The sequence below is a fragment of the Epinephelus lanceolatus genome, chromosome 1 (assembly GCF_041903045.1).
Source record: "Epinephelus lanceolatus isolate andai-2023 chromosome 1, ASM4190304v1, whole genome shotgun sequence".
In the NCBI taxonomy this organism is placed as follows: Eukaryota; Metazoa; Chordata; class Actinopteri; order Perciformes; family Serranidae; genus Epinephelus; species Epinephelus lanceolatus.
The window spans coordinates 37,423,951-37,447,066 of record NC_135734.1 but is presented as its reverse complement, the minus strand read 5'-3'; the positions used below and the strand labels follow the sequence as shown (position 1 = coordinate 37,447,066).

Sequence of the window (23,116 nt, the reverse complement as noted above, 5' to 3'; positions counted from 1 at the left end):
CATTTGGTATTTTTGCTTTAAAAATGACTTGAATGAGTAATTAATTTGTCAGTTGTCTCATTAAGTGACCAACCATTTCAGCTGTGATCCAATAGTTGCCAAAAAATATTCTATGAATCAACTAACCAATAGATCAAAATTGTTTCGGCTCTAATGAGATTAAATAGAAATGAGAGTCCTCAGAATTCCAAGTTCACAAGAGGAACTGCAGATTTATATTCTTCATTATAAAGCAAATCCCAGTGAAATTTAGTCTGCAACACATAATGGAGTTTATACAATTTGATAATGTATAAAATATATTTATGCATCAAGGACTAGAGCCAAAACGTCAGGAATACTGTGGATACTGGCCCAAATTCCCCCAGCACAACCCCACCCACCCAACATTTTGACAAGCTGCCAACCAAACTCAGTGAGATTTTCACTTAAATATTATTTATTAATCTAAAATTTTAATTATATATTCTCCAAATTGTGTCAGTACAATATGGTCTGGTGCCAGTTAATTCTACTGGGGAGTTCTACATTTAATTTCATTTAAATTAATGTAGTTGTTTGCCAAAAATTCAGTCTAAAAAAAGAGAGATTATGTCAGCTAGTAAACTCCTCCTCAGGTCAGTAATTCCCAGAGCCCAGAAGAAAACAAACTCAACACATAAAACACAAACCATCGCAGTTGCTTGAAGGTCATATTTTTATTTCATGAATAATAAATTTACTTACAGTTTGTATAAAAAATATAGCAAAAGCTAAAGGCAAACAGCTAGCAGGAGGACACCAATACTTTGTCAGTCCAGGGGGGTACAGAGAGAGTATCACCGAAAATGTCTCTCAACAACAAAAAGGGGGAGGGGGGGGGGGGAGACAAAATATGTTCAGTGAATGGAAACAGAAGAAACATTTACGCTTTGGCTACAACCCTATGTTCAGAGGGATGCGTACATATAAACAGATCTTCAGACTAATTTGATGTGTCAAGTGTCTCTCAGTTAATATATCGAATTGCATACAGTATTTGCCCTCTATCGATAAAAAACTATAGGAGATATTGGAAGCTCTTAAAGAATATCAGTTATGTTATATAGAGTGTAGATTAGTTTGCTACATGACAGTCAAAGGGGTTTTGGGAAGATCCATGTCTATTTTGAAGCACTGGGGGATCAGAAGCTGTGTGTGTTTGACATGTGACTGAGAAAACGAAAAGCAGGGAGTGACCCGAGCTCTCACAGTGTTACTGAAGGCATTGTTTGTGAAAAAATAACATGTTTGCAAATGAGCGACAGTTACACCACTCAATGTCACTGTAAAATGAAGGCATCCCCTCATAGTGCACAACGGCAGCTGTCATTCTCTGTAAAACCCCAAACAAAATGTCTCTTTTTTAGAAAGACATACAGTACGTTACGTTTGCGTCACACGTGTTTGCGCGAGCATCAGCTTCTACCCAATTTGACGTAACCCAAACAGACTGTTCTCTAAGCATTCTGCATCTCCTTGCCTATCTTGTAGCTAAGGATCTTGTTCCAGTCGATCTTGGTGCGGGTGACCGGGAGCTGTCTGCGTAAGGCTTTGAACGTGGTGTCCGACATGGTCTGATAGTTCTCACTGATGGCCACCTGGAAAGGATAAGTGCGTCAGTCATTTGGCCTTTTAGCGAGATACAAGATGCACCATGATGTCGTCTGTCAGGGCCAGTTAATTGGAAATATTCAGATGGAAAGCTGAACGTGTGAGCTGTGGGAGATCTTTACTTGTAGTGTACATACTGAGATGATTTAAGTGTGTCAAACTGAAATGAAATGGCTTAATATTCTGGTATACAGTGGATCAAAAATTGGAATAGCTGTTCAGTTTTGATGTTGTAGTTTGCTAAATTTGTCTCAAAAGCCCAGAAAAGAAGGACATAATTATCATTCATTGTGATTTCTCTATGTTTACACGGGACATTTTATTGTCAACATGTAGTTCTGAAAATCTGATTGTGACATGTTTGTACTTTTTGTGGGATTGTTTAAAGAGTATTGTTCTGGATCTGGCTCTACTGAATTTGTCCTGACGCTTGGAACAATCACGACGGGGGCAACTCTCGTTATTCGTAACTCACACATACCTGGTATTCATTCTCTGCATCCTCAATAATCTTCACCAGCTCCTTTGCAGTCTGGCTCTCATTCTGAAAAAACATACATTTGTAGGTTAATTAAACTAATTAACAAACATTAACATTAATCAAATATGACAGTCCATTTAATTATTTTCTACTTGCTTCTCAATTATCAGTGGCACTTATGCGTTCTGTTCACTAGAAGACTTTAAAATGACCTCAGTAAGACTTTTCAAAGACTAAAGTGGTAAATGGCGCTGCACTTGTATAGCACCTTTCTAGTTTTCCAACTAGTTTGCCATCTGCTACTCAGCTCAAACACACTCACACACTGATGGACCAGTCATCAGGAGCAATTTGGGGTTCGGTATCTTCCCCAAGGATACTTTGACATGCAGACTGGGGGATCAAACCCCTGATCTTCCAATTAGTGGACGACCTGCTCAACCTCCTGAGCCATAGTCGCCCCAGTCTGACATCTACAGACAGTCATGCACTGTAAGATTATGCAGGGTCACAGCTTGCAAGACCAAAACTAGATTCCTTGTGTTTATTTCCCATCCTGCTCATGATGGGAAACATTAAGCCAAAGTCCCTTTAAGAAATAAGACATATTAAGAATTCCTTACATTTCCGCAGAAGTACATGACTCAAGGAACACAATATAAAAGGCGTCATATGTCAACACTATTCTTGTCAGTTTGGCATCATCATAATCCATAAAGATAAACTGTGTTTGTGTACAAACTTGAAAATAATGATTTCTCACTAAAGTAAATGCTGGTTGGTGGATCAGACACACCCTAGAAATCCACCAGTTTCTCCTCCTTTCCCACAGGACAAGAGAACCAAGACTTTCACTGTTTGCTGTCTAACTGGTTTGCTGCTTCTTGTTTGGTACTGGAGAGAGCACAGCTATTGGTTGTTGACAGTGTTTACATCATTGAACTACAGTATTTGGACGAGCCAAGACTTAAAACTTAAGATAATATTGACCATGTTTGAAAAGTCAAGACGAGAAAAAGACTGACTTAAGACAGTTTGGATTGGGTTTTATGACCACCTTTCACCAAATAATTGAGATCATGCAAGGGCGCACCACCTGAGGTAAAACTCGTGATTTTATTCTGACACTGGAAATTTGTCTGCAACAGTGAAATCACTTGAAAAGTTGTTTGTTGTGAGGCCGGCATTAGCTTAAAGTGCAAACACAGACCATGGTTTAACAAGAATCTTTAGCTTACCTATAAAACACTCCACAGTTTAAAACAGAAAAACTATTACTAAGTTAAAATACTTACAGACACAGTCAGGGCCTCCTGTATATCTTTATGGCTGACCAGCTGCACATTTCCGTCCTCATAATAATGCACCTGGAAATGACAACAAAGAAGATGCACACAACCGTGAAACAAAACTAACTTCACAGTTGAGTTCATACTACAACCGTAAATGACTCCAAATACCTGTATTTTCAAGACTCCAGCCACTTTTGTTGTGGGTTGCGAGATACTGAACTTCCATTCAGACCGGCAGCGACCGTTCCTGGAAACAAAAAATGTTGAGGAAATTACTTGAACATCGATCCCAAACACATCTAACATAATAACACATCATTGCCTCTGAACCACAACAATATAACTAAGTGAATTTAAATTGGAAGTTTAAAATGAGATCATTGTCGTCTGTCAGCTTACCAGAAGTTTTTAGGCTCAAACTGATGACCCTCGATACAAGCGATAATAGTCTGCTGGCCATCGATTGTTTTCCCATAAACCTGGAGCAGGTGAAACAGGATGAGTTGGTGATTCAGGGTTTCATGCACAATCATTTATTTGTGGAGGCCCACAATAATATAAACATCTGCCGCTATGTTTTAATTTGTATTTCTGGAGCTGGGCATTCATTAAGAGCGCTTTTGAATTACATATGCCGATAGCTTATTAACTGCAACACACTTGCAGAGCGCCCTGTGGGCACAGACTGAGCAGCAGAACGTCAGGCGCTGTTTAAGTGAAACACAGTTTATGGTGCCTCTGCAGCAGCTGCTCCTCTCATCCATCGATCTGATCTATTTAACAATGATCCACCCCATGACTTTAAACTCAACAAACTGCTGCTGAGGAAAAAGATAAACTCATAAGGAGTTATGCATGTGCTGCATTCACAGACCCCCAAAAACATCTGAATTTAGAGAGGGAACGAGACTGACACACAAGCAAATAAAGGGGAAAAAAAAGACCCAGAATGTTAGCGACCCCAATTTGTGGACATTTCTGACCTCTGTTCTTCCTCTTTGAGTTAGCTGCTAACTGCTCCTAGCTACTACTTAATCTCCCACAGTGGGTCGTACACATAACACATCATCGAAATTTCACACCCATGCCACCCACCATCTTGTCCTTCCGGCTGTCCTGTTTATACAGACATTGTTTCAGCGCTGTTACTACCTCCACTTCTTGCTCAGAGGCAAGACATCTCTGTCCCCCCATTCTGCAGTTGCATCTTTCATACAGCACTGTGAGGTGGCATAATAGCACAATATTCCCGCCTTCAACAGGCAGTGTAAAAGGAGCTATAGATTCTAACTGTGTGGGAAACACTAGTTGATTTATTGTGAGCAGTGCTGAATGTGGCAGCTGATGGAGGTGCAGACTGAGAGAGCATTCTTACGGTGCAAACTCCACTGGGGTAGTGCTCCTTGACGTAGGCCCTCAGGGCAGTATCGCAGGCGTCTCTCCATGACCTGAGGGCAGCCTCGCCCTCGTGAGGCTGGGGGTCGCTGGCTTCCTTTCTCAGGTGGTCAAACTTGAAGGAGATTTTGTTGTGGGGGTCAAAGAAGCGGCCATTGCCCAGGTCTCCATGCTCCGTTATCAGGACCTACAGGGGAAACAGACAGAGAAACTAGTTGTTAATAAAACTGTTAACTAAGGCAATGTTTTAAGAATAATGATGACATCTTTGTGGGTTTAATGGGGAAAGCAAAAGATTTGTTTTACTTACCTGGTCGTCGTATCCATCAATTTTGGCAAGGGTGAACTGATCCATGTTGTACTGGGCAAAGGCACTGTAACAGCAAAAAAAGAATACAACCACAAGTTGTATTTACATCCACTATATCATTATTTTAATACAATTAAAAAAAAGAAAAGAATGACACTCACTGAGCCGCGCCCTCTCTGAGAAGACTATCATTGTTGAGCAGTACTCGCACATCTGAAAAGAAAAATGAACACAGGAAAAGCATTAACACGTTGTTTTCACACACATCTAAATGAAGGCAGTCCTTCAGATGACAATCAAAATTAGGCTCACCATTGAAGACTTCATTGAACTCTCCTGGAGGAGCGTGCAGCACAAAATTAGCTGAAATACGGACCTGGGAATAAACAGAACATCTTGTCATAAAACTTGAAAATAAAAAAAAAGGCATCACATCACTGCAGTGTGTAACTCCAGGGTTTAGTTCCCTTCTTGGCAAAAGACACTGCGGTAGAGCAGTCTCTTTAATCACTTGCCAAATCTGCTGCATGTTTTTGGAAAGCCAAGCCAATCTACTCTTCTCCCTCAGATATAGCAGGTGGTGTCTATGAGAAACAAAAACCTGCAAGTAGCCACTAGAGTGAAGCAGAGAGCAGTCTGCTAACTTTCTTGGCTGCAGGCTCATTAGCTATATTTTGGCCACTCCTTAGATGGCAAGCAGGGTATGTCACCCAAGGGCTTTTCTTAGCAGCCAGTATGCAAGTGTAAGCATGTGGTGTCAAAGCCGCGGGGGTGAAGAAGTTGTGGCAGGTACTTGTGCTCTCATATTCAGAAAGGACTGTAATAGGTATTGGAGAGTTAAACATAGTCAGGCAGCACATAGAAAGGTGGAAGCAAAGTTTACTGTCAAAAGAGAAGTTGAAATAACCCCCTATTCTTTTTATAACGCTCATTTGTGACCTTCACGGTTTTAATCAGTCCTACGTCCTCCTGTCACCGCCACATTATAGTGTGGCTGTGCCAGCGATGCCGTCTGTCAGGCAGACAGGGTTATTTAGCCTCCAGGCTGCAGCTGGCACTGACCTACAAATGGGCTGTCCAGCTGAAAGGGCAGAGGGGCATAACAATGAGTAACCTAGATTAACTTTGCTCTCAAATAGTCACTCAATTCAGAGCCCAGAGAGCACTCCTAGGCTCAGACTACTGTGCAGCTTATGTCTGATACCTACACTATCACAGTTAGATGTCTCATAAAAGTTATAATGGGGAATTCAAACCTTCCATTGCACTAATTTCTTTTTAAATGTATTTCAAAGGTTCGCTGTAGTGCTGCTGGGAGCTGGGAGCTCCTATCACACCATCAGCTTTAGGAATGCAAAGCATTATTTTACAACATGTAGCAGCATGAGGCACACCAGTCACTGCAAGCTCCAGTAACACTGCAGGAAGACGGCATCTGCTTCATGAATACACTGCTTAAAAAGTTACATTCCTAGCAGCTAAATACAAAACACATGCAAACTCAGCTAACATGAGTGACTAACTTCAGCTTCTGGTGCTGAACAGATATTATCAAGACACATATTAGCAGCTATATTCGGTGATAGTAACTGGGTGTGGATGGTGTTGTGCTGCCGATGCACTGTCATTATCCTTACTGTAAATGCAGGAAGTAGCTCGACTTCCTTCCATTTAGCATTAGCTTCACATTTCACATTAATTCAAACGCACGCCATGTTAAACATCAAACTCAGCCGTGTGTACGTGTCATTGTTAATCACACAGTAGTAAAAATTAGCTAACCTACACCACGTATTCGAGCACAGGAACAACATGCAAGCTACAACTCTGAGCTGTCAAATACAACACTGCCTGGGTTAAGCTAGCTCCACCAGCAGACACCCAACACGGCCCGTTTGGCAACTCATGCGACATACTGAGTGTTTTATAAAGCACGGTTGTTATTCGAGACGAAGGTTAAAGGTAACAGAATAATGACAGTATGAATTTATAAAGTATTACCTTCTCCTCATCGCTCAGCTCCTCGAAATCTGCCATCTTGGCTCAATGAAGTGTTAACAAAGCGGCGGTCGCAGAGTTGCCAGGTATGTGTGTGACTCCTCCCAAAACAACCGCAGGGCCGACCAGGAAAACTGTCCTGCGGTGGAGGAGCTCACTGTCTTATGTTTTCCTGAATACCAGACGTACATTTAATGAAATAGAAACGATTCAGAAAAATAAATGTCTGAATTCCGAACGACGAAATTAGTAGTCTCAACATTATCACCGTATTTATAAGTAATTAAGTCCGGGATATTTTTTAAAAGACATGTGTTAAATATTAACACAAAATATATTTTTAAATAAAACAATAATGTATAAATATTCACACAATTCCTATTACTTTTACATACAAGCTGAAGTAGATGTCCAAACCTGGCAACCCTGACGCGTTCGAGTCTTTTGGGAGGGCTTGTACAGACCGTACAGACGTTAAGGATGTTTATGTTTACAGCTTGAAAAGTTTACATGGTTGGACATTTCAAGACAGTTGTAGATAAACATTGCAATTGGTCGTGTGATGTTAAAAATTACTGCGCATTAATAATATAAAGCATTTCATTAATTACATTTGGGTTTAATTGCCCGGAAAAGGATTTCCATCTGTCCAGAGATCGAAAGAATTTGGTTTTGTTTGGTATGTGTTTATATACTGATGTGAACTTTTAGAAATATGCGATTCTCGTGGTCTTAATTCCGACCTGGACGATGACATGAACGCTATTTACACAATAAAACTCCTAATTACGACAACTCCGCATTCACTTGAACGCAGCATCAGCCCACCGTATGGAGCTATGGAGAAGTTACACCTCACGTGATGCTTTCATTTGAAGCATAGTGGCAGTATGAAGGTGTGTTTGGCTTTTTAATTCGCATTTAATAATATAATTTTAATGAATTAACACAGTCATATTACAGGTCTGAATTAAGAGAAAGAAACAAGACAAGAAAAGAAAGAAAGACCAAGGGTATAGAAGTAAATAATGAATATAAATCACAATAACGCTTAGACATCCCTTAAATGTTATAGTTTACATTGAAATCTTAGATCATTGCATGAGTGACAGGTGCCTGATAGTTCAGTGGGCTCACTCATCTTCAAATTAGGGTCATTCACTGTAGATCACTGGGCAACACACATACATTTATAAGGCTCATTCTAGCTTTTATCTTGGCACTGAGTTTATTTGGGAACTTAGTCTGTTATTATTATTTAGATGGTAGGAAAACCTGCCAAGGATCCTTGCAAATATTGTGTTTCCAAATTGAATTGACCCCATACATATACTTCAATTGTATTTATTAAAATCTTTGCAAAATGAAGACATGATAAACACAAATTACAGAAAGGGAAACAACATTTTATTGAGAACTACTGAGAAAGTCTTCAATGCCAATCAGATAGTAAGACCACGGACAAGGCAAGACAGCTGCTGTCCACATGTGGAGCTAAAGGACACGTCACACAGAACCAACAGTGCCAAGACGCCTGAAGAAAAAGAACAAACAACCTGAGCAGGATGCTGCTGCAGAGAAACAGGCACACACTGTACAGACAGCTTGTTTACAACCCAACACTGGCATAAATGCTCCCTGTGTGGTGACACAGCAGTTACTAGTGTCATTAATGTGAGGCACAAGTGGCCCCATAGACAGTACAAGCTTGACATGTAATTCTGTGTTGGTTGAGGGAGACACAAGCTTAAATAATTTTCTCAACAACTTCATATGGACAAACAGATAAACGAGGAAGAAGCTTATTATTCTTATTACTATTATTATTCTTATTATGCCTTAAAATAAATTATTTCTCCATTGTGTCCAGTAAATGCCTGCCTGTCTTAATACTGTACGACATATTATGTTATATCCTACACTAAGTTATACTATATGCAATGTTATATTGCTGCTCACTATTTATTATAGTTGTTGTGCTATACTATATATCATTTTACAGTAAATCACTGTCCTTCACCTTGTAGTATGTCTAATATTCTCTACTATATCTTAATGTACCACATTATGTTATTATACTATATTATCTTAATATACTACATATGCTTCATTATTTCCTGTCTATGTACTGCTGCAACAACCAAATTGCCCCACTGAGGATCAATAAAGGTGTATCTATCATATTTTCTGTGTGGATGTATAAATGTGTGTATCAGTTACTACTAATGTTTGCATAAATTCTGAAAAGCATAAATGCATAATACTTGTAGCAAAAACTACATCATGGATTATTATTATTTTTTGTATTTATTTTTTTTGACAAGCCACGATACTTCAGAAATTTGTGGACAAATTAATTATAGTTCCACACAAAGCAGTAGATTTTACAAGTCAGTAGGGGGCGATGTCGTTCAATAGTAGCCGTGACCGTAGAAGAAGAAGACTGCCGTAAATCAGATCCCTTTGCCGTAAATGAAGTAGAAGAAGACAAGCGGCTTTGTGGAAAGCAAGCGTAATCGCCAGGACCTTTTCGTGGCCTTGAGAGTTTGTACACGGAGATAAAATTCACTTTGAAGGTGAGTGAATAGTTGCTTTACTGCCTTTAATAAAACGGCATGTGCAGTGAAAATATATACCGTAAGGCAGCTGCTCATTTAACTGTTAACTGCGAAGCTAGCCGTGTGCTAGCTAAGCTAACGAGAAGTAACGTTAGCTATCGTTTGCTAACCTCGCTACGAGCACATCGCAACCGCATAGTATGTTAACTATTGGTACATAGATATATGGCGGTGTGAAAGTGCAGCGATATAAATACGATTTTTAACACCAGAAACAATCTAGCTAGCAACAATATGTTCCCACGAGTCGTTACTGTAGCGTGCGGCGCGGCCATTTGCAGCGCGACCGGTGTCCCGGCCTGCCCGCCGAGTACAACAGGCACCTCGCGGGGACGCGCACCGCTAAAGCGAACAATCAAACACTGTTTAAAACTATACCCAAGTACTGATTATTAAATGAGCGTACGAATTAAATTCGTGACAACCGTATTTAGTAAGAATGTTCTTACTAGTCCTATATTACTATATGCTTGCGGATAGTTTCTGTTCTACTGGAAGTCTGTCACATATTGCATAAATACAGAGGGTCCGTAATCCAGGGAACATTATATCCTGAGAGTACAAAGTCACAACAGTCAGCTGTTGGATGGATGGATAGATAACTGATAGCTAGGTAGCCATTTTGGAATACATTTAAACCATTGTGCGTTCCCTATAAATAATATATGGGAACACAGTTAATGTGTACAAAAATATTTGTTCATGTTTCATGCCTAAATTTAACAGCGTTTTTATTATGAAAACCCATTTGTGATTTTCCAAAACTTGCTGATTATATACACGTCTTAAAATGAACTTGGCTTTCATTATTACCTTCAGAGACCATTATCAGTGTAGTGTCAAGCTACTACAGACAGAGCAGTGATTTCCAACCCCTTTTCTATCATTGAGTAAACTGGTGATCATTGACTAAGAGACATTTTGTATATATATCATATTATTTTCAGTGCATAACAGTAACAGTACAGAACAACTGATACATTGTAAAATTAACCCAAATAGTGAATCCAAAACTTGCAAAAGCAGTTTGAATTTTGAGCTGATTTCTTTTCTTTGAATATTATGTTGGAGATGAGTTTCCTGATTTTTAGAAACGTTTTTTTTTGGCGAAACTCTGTAGTATGCATGCATGTTTTTAAAAAAAATCATACATATACCAAAGGCTGTGTTCCTAGAAATGTGTTTTCTTCTCCTGACTTTCAGCTATTGTGCAATTAGCTTTTTCGTTGTTTAAGGTGTGTACTTTTCTAATGCAGGATGAGGCTATTTACCAGATTAAAGGCTCCATGAATACAGCTTGTGTTTAGGTCTTCACTGTGCCCATATCCTGTAAGATTGTTTAAAGTTTGTATCTTGAATAATAATCTTTAAAAATGAAAGATGTAGTAGGCCTACTGTATGTATATATTTTATGTTTTCTTACACCTTAAAATCAAGAAAGCCTCTTGACCCCAGTGAAGCTTTGGCATCCCCAAGTCGGAGTTGGGACCCCCAGTTTGGGAACCAGTGTGTAGTGCATTTGAAGTGTTGTATTTATAAAAACGTGTTAAGTTATTGATTTTTTTTCTCTCCTTTTCAGACACTTGAGGTTTTTGAATTAAGTGGCTGTAGACTCCAGTGCATCCAGGTTTAAGTTAAGGTAGGTAAAAGGTTGCTCCTCTAAAAAAGTATTTTGTTTTATTCCCAGCCATGCGTGTAATTTAACACAAATACCTTCACTTTCTAATTTCAGTTTGTAATGTATGTGTGTTGGGACTGAAAACATGCAGAGATTGTCTCTTGCTGAAATCATATTAAATTGTGCCACGTTGGCCACTTAAAGACATCAACTTATCCTCGAGACTTAAGTTTCTTTGAACAAAAGTAGACATTTGTATTTTGGTATTTTCAAGGTGATCATAAGCCTGTGGTTTAATTTCATCAGTCCGATTTTCCTCAAGATATTTTTACCATTTCACGAGAAGAGGATGATTTGAATAAATGCTGCTTTTGATTTGTTGGAAACTCTGTTCGAGATTTGTCCGCACTGCTTTTTAGTGAAATCATGACGACCTAACTGTGGGGAAATTTTCCTCAACAAAAATGAACTGAAACGCTGTGAGCTGCATTTGTTTTACAGAGAGACAAAGTTGGGATGGGCGATGCGACTCTAAACTTATGTCATGGAACATTTTGAACGTCTGATTCTGGGATCGTGACAATTTACCGCCAAGAGTCCATTTTTATGTTGTGAGGCGGAGCTTCATCATGCTGGAGAGTTGACGTTCGCTCGGTATTTGACAGCTGGCGCCACTACAGGATTACGTTGATTTGCTTGAAATGTTCACGGCTTCACATTGCATACCGTGAAATGTGTTTTTCACAACCAACTTAAAGCCATTCTTCAACGGTTTTGACAGGCAGCTTGTCTTCAAATGGCTTATTTTAGCATAAAATGACATGGCGGCACAGAGTCATGGCACATTTGATGTAATTTCATGGTAGCCAGTTTATATCATTGTGCAGTCTCTAACGGCTTGCCATTAATACAGGATACACCCGTCAGACAAAGTTCTTATAAAGAAAATCACTTCAGGCTTGTGTTGACTTCATTTTCTTTTCCAACACATTGCCTCACATCTCTTGCTTTATAAAGCCAGATGGCATCTTTCATTCTCCGTTCTCACTACAAAATATTAGTGTGGGAGTCCAGAGCAGCCACTCTGGTGGGGGGAGAAAAGTGTGCTTTAAGTTCAGCAAGTGTACATTTGATCAGATACAGAAACGGTTTATCTACGTTCCTTCATGAAATGATGTTTGTGTCAAGCAAAAGACGTTGCCAAACCACAGTGGGTGAAGTGAAATTGCAGGCTAGTTAGGTAAGGCTTTCACATCCCTGCTGGAGGGATAATTGGGATGGAAGTCCAATGGATCACCGAATTTGCGTGACAGATTTACATTTGCATTCAATAACGTACATTAATTATACACCGATGTCCCACTGCTGGCTTTGTGCAATAACTCAAAGCTAGCTCACTCAAATGCAAACCTCCAGTGCCGCGTTGATCTAATATCCTGCTGTGCAAGTGAGTGCCAGAAAAATGCAGGATGCATTCAGATTTTTTTAACACAAGGTTTCCGACGAATTCGCACTTTAACCAGCACGATTTGTTCCAAATTTGAATATTTGCTGCATTTAAAAATGAATTTTCCACAGCATTTCCATTGTCTGAACTTTGATGTGATTTTGATCTGCAACTTTTGCTCTGCTAAAACTTTTCATCTTTTCCAAGGAATTTGATCTCTTAACTCACTGACATGTTTCAGGATTGTGGACGACAATTTAAAGGCGGTCATTAGCGATCGAACCGAATATTTTCAAGCATTTGAGACCCAAGAAGAAAGAAACCAGTAAAGCCTTTGGATCAAGTCATGTCTCGCAGAAGAAGCCGCAGCCCATCACCGGGGCGTTTTTCACGCTCCTGCAGCAGTAGCGATCCGAGAGATTTGGAGAGGCGCATTTTTGTTGGGAATTTGCCAACCTCCGACATGGAAAAGAAGGATTTGGAAGACATGTTCAGCCCATATGGGAAGATACTTGGTCAGTAAAACACACTAAGTTAAATTCATGGCAATAATTTGAAATGTCCAGTAGCGTTAAGCATCATGAGTCGTGTTTATTCATGAATTGCAAGTATGTAAAATTCGTAATGGTGTCCCTACTGATCATTTTTTAAAGTGGGTAGACCGGTATTCAAAATGTTCCTCAAAATGATCCTAAGTCTGTGCCACTTAAAATGTTCCTCTTCCAGGCGTGTCCATGTTTCGTGGGTTTGGATTTGTACAATTTGAACGTGTTGAGGAAGCCGAAGCTGCAAAGGCGGCCCAAAAGGGTCGAATATATAAAGGTTATAAAATAGGTAAGCCCCAACTGCAGTGGGTATGATTGTTTGGCTAGAAAGGAACGTTTTTATTAGTGTACAATGAACAACAAAACCCAAGTTAATCAGAGTATAGTTAAGTTTTTGAGTGGAAACCTTTGATGACTGGGCATGAAGATTTAACTGTTAATCCTGAAGATAATCTGCTTTTGTGGATTTGGTGATTAACAAGCGCAAATTTATACTAGCTGCGGCCACGCAGGCGCAAGCATCAACCCATTGCAGCACCCCCTTGTAGTCAATTGGCATGAAGACAAAGGCACATACACACACAATTGACCTCCATGCCAAATTTCAGCTTCCAAAGGGGAAAAGTGTGGTTGCCAAAGGGTGGGTAAATTTTTGTGGACTCACCGACTGACCAACCAGTCAATCGACAGAGCGAGCTATAGACCTGCTGGTCGCAGCTAATAAAAATGCCGGCAAAGACAAAGAAGCAAATAAGCAATCTTAAGGATTAACATTTTCTGTGATAAAGGTTTTGTATGAAAGCTGAGATATCCTCCATTTTATTTAGTGAGGAAGAAAAAGCCTAAAGTGATCTGTTCCTTTAAACTCAGTTTTAATGATGCGAAATGCTGCATCCAGTAAATGAAATGCCCATAACAGCTGATAAAAGTGGAGCCCAATACTTGTCCACATCTAACCTCTCAAAGTGTAGGATGTATGATTCGACCTACAACTATGAAAATGAAGGTTTAGTTCTTCTGATTTTTCTACTTCAGCTTTCCTTTTTTGTAGATTTGTTACATCATTGACATACAAAACAAATAAACAAGTGCATTATTAAATTCTGGCAAAGCCTGAATCTCTGAAATCTCTTGTTTTATTTTCAACACTGTCGGAATTTTCTTCAGCGTTGATTTAAATGTGTCACCAAAGATGAGCAATTGTGGTTTTGGGAGTTTCTGAAAGCCAAATTTCAAGCTTTGCTTGTGTTAAGCCAATTTTTTAAAGGTAGAAAAGGACTCCCTTCATTTCTTTTTCATCCTAAACTCAATTCGATCCGATTTGCTGCATTTTGACTCTCGTCCAGTTTGGATTTTTCAAGCTTGGATATTGGAGCTCAATTTCATTTGGATCGTGGAAGTGTTGACGCGGCCACTCCGTTCTGCGTGAAAGCATAAGCTGATTTACATGTCACTGTTGTGTTCAACGTTTGGATTGATTTATTTTCAGATGTAAATATGGCAGTGGAGCGACGGCAAGCTAAACCTCAATCCCAGCAGAGCCCTCCACGAAGGTAAAGTAACGTGAAATGGGTATGAAGAACTACCATCACATCTGAGGTGCCTGTAAAGCGTATAACTTTATCCTCAACTGACATTTCCACCAGTGGTGAAGTCCTCTTAATGGAATCCGCCGTACCTTTTAGATGCGTTTGTGATGGTTCATGGGACAGTCAATATTTCACCCTAAATTAAAATTTCCAGATGTGTTGAAATAAAGAAAATAGCCATATGAATGTAATTTAAAGTGTCTTTGTCTCAAAGATTCTTGCCTTATGGCTTTTAACCGCTTGTGTTCGTAGTGTAGTTTTCTTCCACATTTCATCTTATCGCTAGAATATGCCACTTTCCAGCTGAGGAAACACAATGCTAGTCCCACCCTGCCACATATCTGTTCAGCAGGTGCTTGGCCTTTAATCGTAAGAAAACTGTGGTCTTAGGAACAGACTGATGCTCGTTCACAACAGATGATTCAATACATGCAATAAAACATGGCACACATTGAGAAGGTTATTTCAGGGAGATTTGGGTGCGGGGTCGGGCTTTCACACACACAGTATCACAGACCAAGGTAAATAATGCTTAATTTAATGACCAGGTTGCATATTGTAAATTTAAACTGTTGTGATGCTCAGTTTTCTCAAGGAAATGTGGTAAAAGGAATCCTTTGGTTTGTTTCATCTTTCCACTTTTAAACATACAACTGTGCCTCACTTGGGAGTTGAACATCATGGACACGAAACACGACAAATTTTGAGGGTTTAAGCAAAGACGCACGTTCTAAGAAAACCACCTGAAACTGCTGAGATGTCCATTGCCTTTGTTTAAATTCTACTAAAGTGAATAGTTGTGGGAGAGCATCTTTAAAACCTAGACACACCAATCTGACATCAATGAACTAGTGGCATCGAAGGCCAGCGTCGCGTTGCCTCACGTCACCTGTGTTTCGGCAAAAAAGTTGCGCTTGAACACGCCGCAAAGACTACAGCCAACAGCAACAAGCACGTTCGTTCTGCGCTTGTGTGCGAGGAAATAACTCCATACCAGTAGGTGGCAGTAGTCTGTATTCGTCGTTCAAAGGGGAAACCAGAAGACTGACGGGATGGATTCAAGATTGTAGTTAGGCAACTAGCACATAAACAACCTGATGTGGAAAGAGGAAATTATATTAACTGTGCCTAGCGAATAATAACAAACAGTTGTGAACTGTTTCTACAAAAGAGCTTGAGGGCTAAAAATTTTAACTTGCGTCTTCTTGACTTTAGGTGTTTATTTGCTTTCACTTGCATTTCACTTCTCGTCCACTGAGCTGAACTGCCAATTGGCGTGACTTTTCTTACCGTCAGACTCTGCTGTCGAGGAACTTGATTCAACACACTGAATCAGCCAAAACACACAGCAGACAGGCCGACTGGTGCAAATGGTGCAGGACACTGCAAAACTAAGGCGAGAGACGTTCACCAATGGCTGACCATTGTCTCGGTTTGTCAGGGCCCTTGGTAAATAATGGCAGTATCCAAGTATCCAACTCCAACAGAAGAGTGAGCACCTATTCACCTTTTCTTAACATGAAAGGTTCAAACTGCCACTTGTTTACACCTCGGGCACATTTTTAGGAACTCCTAGTTTACTCTAGTCAAAGTTTTGGACAGCTTGATTTGTTTTCTGTACAATTCAGAATATTTTCCTCCTGAAAATGAATTGAAAATTATCAAAGGCGAGATTAATAACTTTTACTTTTCCATTTTAATTTATTTTCTTGAGAAAATTTCAAGCAAATACCCTTTTAACCTTTTGCCTTTAGCATTTTTCTAACCCTATACTTGCAGTATGGGAATGTGGCTTTCTGAAAAACGAATCGCAAATCTTCACAAGCAAATTGTGCTAATAGTGCAAAAGAAACCACCTCGTTCGAAAAGGTTAAACAGCGAGGGTACTTGTGTATTTTTTTTAGCTGGGGTCAATCTTCAATAAACATCAAATGGTTGACAAATCAATATTGTTGCGTACATGGATCGCTGGACATTTCCAAAAGACCGTTGTTGAGAGGACTCAAAGCGGAATCACCTCCTGGATCGAAATTGAGCTAGCTGCCTTTGCGAACATGAAAGCTGCTTTCCGTGACTCTGCTTCAGTTCTGCGAATAAATGTATTCCATCTCTTCATATTGAATAAATACAGATTCATTTGATTAATTATACAACACCAACTGTAGCCCTGTCCTCATGAGATGTGGACAGAAGTTCCCGTTACCCTTTCTAGTATTTCATAGGCAGCCTAAACTCTTGCTTGTCCTTGCACTAATTGATGACTTCTCTCTCAGGGCCCAGTATGGAAGTTATGGGGACAGCAAAGATCCCCGGCCTCGGTCACGCTCACCCCTCTATGCCCGTGATACTCGGGACAGCCGTGAATCTCGGGAAAGCCGTGATGCACGTGATGGGCGCGAGTCCCGGGACAGCCGTGATGGGAGGGATTCAAGGCCGGGTCGTGACCATGATTACCGGTACCGTAGCTCAGAGAGCAGAGACAAAGACCCCAGAGGCCCAGACCCCAGGGGCCCGGATCCCAGGGGCCCAGATCCCAGAAGCCTGGACCCCAGAGGCCCGGACCCCAGAGGCTCAGACCCCAGAGGGCCAGACCCGCGAGATCCCCCATACAGGTGACTACTGACACTCAGTCCACTGATTAGAAGTCCAGCATTAAGCGGTTGCAATATCTCTGAACCTGAAATGTTTCCATACAGCAGAGAAGACTATGACCGATACTTCCGCAGTAGCAGTGGTGCAGACGAGTATTACCGGAGGAAGGATGAACCCTTCAGAGATGCTTACAGAGACCCCTGGAACGGACGGCGTGAGCCAGAGGGTATGTATACTACACAGCGTACGTGCACAATGCACATTTTATTGTAAGAAGTTTGCACAGCGGCAGTATTCATAGTGTGACAGAGTTGAACCAGGAATTGTCTGACAGAGGTTTTGTTTGCTGAAAATTTCACTGACATTAAATTTTCCACTCCCCTCCAACCTTCAGCAGCAGATGATCGTGCTCGACCTGAAGAGCGTCGGCGTAATGAACTGTATCGACAGTACTATGAAGAACTCCAGCGGCGCTACGACACGGACCGTCCTGTAGACTGCTCTGTGATTGTCGTCAACAAGGCGCAAAAGTATGTCCACTTTCTGACATTCAAAGGAAACCCAGATCTTGATCTTGAAACCTCTCTGTAAATGTTTGACCAGTACGTGGCATTTTCATTTCATACTGCTCCTTTGTGCGTCTTTGTGTGTGTGTGCGTCTGCCCGTGTGTACTTGTGCTTCAAAAACAACTGTAGGGAGTATGCGGAGACGGTCGGGCGGAAGGTTCGTGATTTGGGCATGGTGGTGGATCTGATCTTCCTCAACACAGAAGTGTCACTAACCCAGGCTCTGGAAGATGTAGGCCGAGCCCGCACTCCTTTCGCCATCATCATTACCCAGCAGCACCAGGTCCACCGGTCCTGCACTGTCAACATTTTGTTCGGCACACCGCAAGGTAACGCGATATGACAGTATGCACCTGTTGGTTGATTTATTTACTCCACGAGCAAAGAGATCAGCATTTCTAAGGTGTCTGTCTTTGATGTTTTACATACTGACATTATGTTCTGTTTTGCTGTAGAGCACCGAAACATGCCGATGCAGGACGCCATGATGCTGGTTGCCCACAATTATGACGCCTACAAAGTTGAAAACCGTGAAAAAGAACGTGAGGAGATTGCCAGAAAGGCTGCCAAGATGGCGGACGACGTGTTACTCAGGGAGGCTGACAGAGAGAGCCATCCTATTTCTGTGCTCACCGCCATCACACTCCTGTCTGAAAACAGGTATCTGCTTTAATATCTTGTGTTGTGTAACGTCTTGAATGAACAATGAAATTAAATTGGAGCTTTGAAGAACGTAGAATTTAATGCAATGTACAGTTTACATGTTGTAGGTCTACTTTTAGTTACTCATGCATTGTTTTAAGTCTCTACACTTGGAATAATGACTTTTTTTCTCTGTGTGGTTGCCGGGTAGATTTGTAACCCCAGAGGAACTGGATGGTCTCATTGCGTACCTGAAGGACAAAAGAGCCCGGCTGCTGCGGAACACTGCAGACCCTCTCGCAGGTAAGAGGAGAAAGAATAGGTTCACATTTGTTCACGTCTGTTGTTAAAACAATGCTAGCATAACATCAAAAAGAGAAACTGGGGCCTGTAATCCATCCTGTTCATACTGGCCCTGCTGTAGTTATTGTAAGGCTTTAGCACTCTGAGTCAGACAAATCAAGTATTTTCCAGTGTTCACCTTTTCAGTTTAAAATTCCCTCTTAGTCACTAGTCCTCTGATGCAGCTTAGCAGGGAAACGGTGTGTGTAAACTTGTGGAATTCTTCACTAAAAAGACAGAAGAAACATTAAATTCCTGTAACTCAGATATCTGAGGCCTTGTTAATTGTAGCTCAATTTCACAATACATTTATAAACAGAATGAAGACTGTAGATTTAGTCGTACATCACCACATTGGAATTGTTTAAAAGAAAAATCTCAGCCAGTATTGCAAGAAAGAAGCCTGGGAACCAGATGAATCTGCAAACTCGTTATATTTGCTCTGGACGTTACGTCTCATTCCCTTCCCGTCAGCCGATTTGCATTTCCTGGGGTAGCGAAGGCTCGACCTGCCCTACTGTACCTATGATTGGCTAGTACTCACTGCCTTTGTTGGTTGGGTTAGTTAGGTTCTAGCCAGAGGAGTGAGATTGGATAGGCAGAGTAAGGCAGGTCATGACTTTGCTATTGTAACACATATGGGCTAGGCGGTTGACTACGGCTACAATAGCGGCAACAGAAGTTTGTTCTTTAGAGGAGCCTGGATTGTGAATGAATAGATGAGACAGTAGTGCAGTTTGAGTGTCTGTATTCAGAGAATATTTAAAAAAAAAAACAACCAATACAAACAATACACCATTCCAATATTAAAAAAAAAATGGATTACCCACAATAAATCAAATGTTCTGTTGTTCACAATAAAGTTCTCAAGGAAAAACGTTCAGTTCATATCCTTTTAATCCAAAAGGGTTTGTCCAGATCGGTAGGTGTGAGACTTTGTCCTACTGGTTCGTTGATCTAGCTCGCCATGTGAGTTGAGATGAATGGATCAAGGTCCATGAGAAGGAAATCCAAAGTTGGTAAAAAAAAAAAAACCTGACCTAAAAGGCCAAAAATACACGCAAGTATTCCATTTGAAATAACCAAGTCAGTATCAAAAATAAAATCAATGTATGCATAAACATACATGCTAAATATAAATGCATTAATTAATTATTTAATTAATTAATTGTCTTTAATAAATCAAAGTTACAATAGTAACCAAACCACCTTAACCTAGTAGTACCATGTTAATATTCACAGTCAAAGTAAAAAATCAAAGTCAAAATGCACCTTTTATAATTCATCAAAACATTTAATATTAAATTTCAAACTACTCAAGCAGAGTAAGACTCAAGTGTTTCAATAATTGCGCAATATTCATTCATTCATTAAATACGTAGCTACGTTCACATAAATGTGTCAATGATGACCAAACCTCATAGCCGTTGTAGCGTCAATCAGAAAAGTGACGTAACTGTTCAAAACAAGAATAACGCTCTAAACTAAACGAGCGAGTAATTAAACTAAAATATTATCTACAATTTGGCTGTCTTATTTTAAACAAAAATCATCATTTACCTTCGAACCGAGTGGTCAGAGCTGAGCTTCCATGCGCGGTCCGACAGGAAATCCGTGGAGTTTTCCAGATGGAGTATTGAACGGGTTGAGTTCAATAACAACTCTGGTGAAACAGCGCGTTAGAGAGCAATTACACGGACAGTTAAATGGTTTGAACAATCGGAACTTGTCGGCAAAGGACTCACCAGTGGCTGACGGTTTCAAATGATCGATTCAGAGAGCTCCAGTCAAATGTTTGAGACGCTGACAGTAACATGCCCAGTCACAGTGGAGACAGAGGAGGAAGTGAACTCCGTGACCCGTGATTCAAAGGAAGCTTGGGGTCACGGGAAGTGGGCCCGCAAAATAAATAAATAAATAAATAAAATGAATAACTAAATGCGGGTTACACTATCCTACGAAACACAAATTCGTCTGTCCTGTTCTATTCAAACAGATTTCCAGGAAATAAGAACTGTTTTTTCTAATATGGGGCATGTTTCAGATGATGACTGACGACTCAGAGCCTTTGCACTTAACGCAAAAGATGCATTGATGTCATTCATAGCTCACGCACCCTCGCACTCGTGACACACAAACCTAGCTTAGTAAAAAGGTACACCATTGAGGTATTTCCGTAAACAGCCAAAATGGCTGCGGCTGAACTGGAACTTCTGTTGAAGTACTTTTTTCAAATTCTGATGGCAAAATGGCACCACAGACATATTGATGCTGCACCATCACAGCTCATCTCTGTACCCTGCAGTCTATTCATATTCAGCCATCTCTCAGTGCTGTGTCACGTTTCATTGCTGTGAGCAGTTGTAGGTGTATCCAATTGCTTCCAGAGGCATTTTGATCTACAGCTGTTGAAAGTAAAAATGAACTGAGAGGTTTCAGACAAACTTGCATTTGAGATTTGGTCTGGTCAAGTCAGGCCTGGGAGGAAGAACTATTACAGCAACCAAAATCTTTTTGGTGTACATTTCTGAGCATAGCTTTTTTTTTTTTTTTTTTTCCAAAAAGTAAACTTACCCCTCAGTGATCTTGTAAAGTAGGATTGTAAAAGAAATACTGCTCCATTTTCTCTGTTGAAAAACAAGTTTGCATGTTAAACACTGTAGTTTCCAGAGCATCATTCTAACTGAATCCATCGCCCTACAGCTGCAGTTCATGTCTCAGCTCCTACAGCAGTGCACCATGAAGTTGCGCCCTCCGCTGCAGGACTTCCTCCTCCGTCCCATTCTTCACTCTCAGCCCCACAGAGCAGCCACCTCGGCCTCTCATCTGCTGCAAGCGGCGGCGCAAACCCCAGCCATCAGCAGGAGCTGCAGGCTAAAATCCTCAGCCTGTTCAACAGTGGCACCGGGGCGTCAGCAGGCGCTGCTGGCCCACCCTCTGCCTCCCAGACGCAGGGCTACGCCTCCCTTATGCCACCCAGCTCCCAAAACCCAACCCGCCCACCCTTACCTGCCTCAGCTGCAGCCCAGGGCTATGGCCCCCCGCCGGGCCGCATGCCAGGTGCACCAGGTGGTCAGAGACCCCCCAGCTCTGCTTCAGGTATCAATTTTGACAACCCGAGTGTACAGAAAGCTCTGGACACCCTCATTCAGAGCGGACCGTCTCTCAACCACCTGGTGGGCTCGGCACAATCTCAGCAGGCACCCCCCAGGCCTGCACCAAGCATGGGCCAGGTCCCACCTATGTCCATGTATCCCCGACATTACTAAAAGGTTGTAGTGAATTAATTTCTTCTCCTAATGTGAGGTCCACTCTCCCTGTGACACAAGTAGACACTCAGTTCTCTGTGCAGTGATTTACCAGCTGTGTATAGGTAGATTGTGTGGTTGGATGTTTTGTAAAAACTTTTAATCTTTTTATTTTATTTTTTATTCAGAGTGTCGTTCAGTTGATGAAATTGATTAAATTTACTTTGATGACTCGACCAGTCTACCTAATGGTCTGCATCTTCAATTGTTAGCCAGAAGATCAATATTCAGTCTTCTTACATGTTGAACTATGAGACAGTTGCATGTGTCAAATACAGTCTGTTTTGGTTTACAATGGACTCCTTGGTTTTTTTTTTCCAACCATGAATTATTGTGTTTTATAGTGTTGCATAGTGTCTTTTTAATTTGTATCAACTGCATTGTCAAAACAACATGATTAAAAACTCCAGACACAATTGCTGTAATAAAATGGTATTGGTTTATTGCATTTTGTGCTGACAAATCTATAAAATGGAACGGGTATCGCCAGAAGCCATAGAGATATAAGCATTTGAAATGTAAGATAAAACTACTTTTTCCTCTTTTTTTAATGTACCATGAAACACAATAGAGAATAATACATGTTTGTTTTTTTAAATTTTAGAATATTTAACTTACACTGACACAAAAAAAACACCTCCACACTAACTGTATTTGATTTATTTACACGTAGCCCCCTCCCACCCCCGCCCCCAGCAGTTACAAGTGCACATGTACACACATACACACTCCCACAGAAC

The 23,116-nt window shown here is 40.7% G+C and overlaps 2 protein-coding genes across 9 annotated transcripts; one reads left to right on the top strand and one right to left on the bottom strand.

The window, feature by feature from the left end:
* Positions 1–681: 681 nt before the first annotated feature.
* On the bottom strand, positions 682–7,246 carry capza1a (capping actin protein of muscle Z-line subunit alpha 1a). Its single transcript, XM_033625533.2, has 10 exons — positions 7,112–7,246; positions 5,423–5,486; positions 5,272–5,323; positions 5,111–5,174; positions 4,781–4,987; positions 3,805–3,884; positions 3,574–3,652; positions 3,409–3,480; positions 2,114–2,176; positions 682–1,619 (listed from the first exon to the last, which is right to left on the bottom strand). Exons 1-10 carry the CDS (start codon positions 7,145–7,147, stop codon positions 1,479–1,481), a joined length of 858 nt encoding a protein of 285 aa, XP_033481424.1. The 5' UTR covers positions 7,148–7,246; the 3' UTR covers positions 682–1,478.
* Positions 7,247–9,567: 2,321 nt separating this feature from the next.
* Positions 9,568–22,806, top strand: ncoa5 (nuclear receptor coactivator 5). Of its 8 annotated transcripts, none has more exons than XM_078170043.1 (12): positions 9,568–9,684; positions 11,306–11,365; positions 13,033–13,306; positions 13,518–13,625; positions 14,826–14,889; positions 17,199–17,537; positions 17,625–17,743; positions 17,915–18,047; positions 18,211–18,413; positions 18,540–18,744; positions 18,938–19,029; positions 21,772–22,806. In XM_078170043.1, exons 3-12 carry the CDS (start codon positions 13,138–13,140, stop codon positions 22,335–22,337), a joined length of 1,998 nt encoding a protein of 665 aa, XP_078026169.1. In that variant the 5' UTR covers positions 9,568–9,684; positions 11,306–11,365; positions 13,033–13,137; the 3' UTR covers positions 22,338–22,806. The 8 variants fall into 8 exon arrangements, with proteins under 8 accessions (XP_078026169.1, XP_078026164.1, XP_078026160.1 ...); XM_078170038.1 differs by having other exon boundaries at positions 17,912–18,047; positions 18,214–18,413; XM_078170034.1 differs by having other exon boundaries at positions 17,912–18,047.
* Positions 22,807–23,116: the final 310 nt, after the last annotated feature.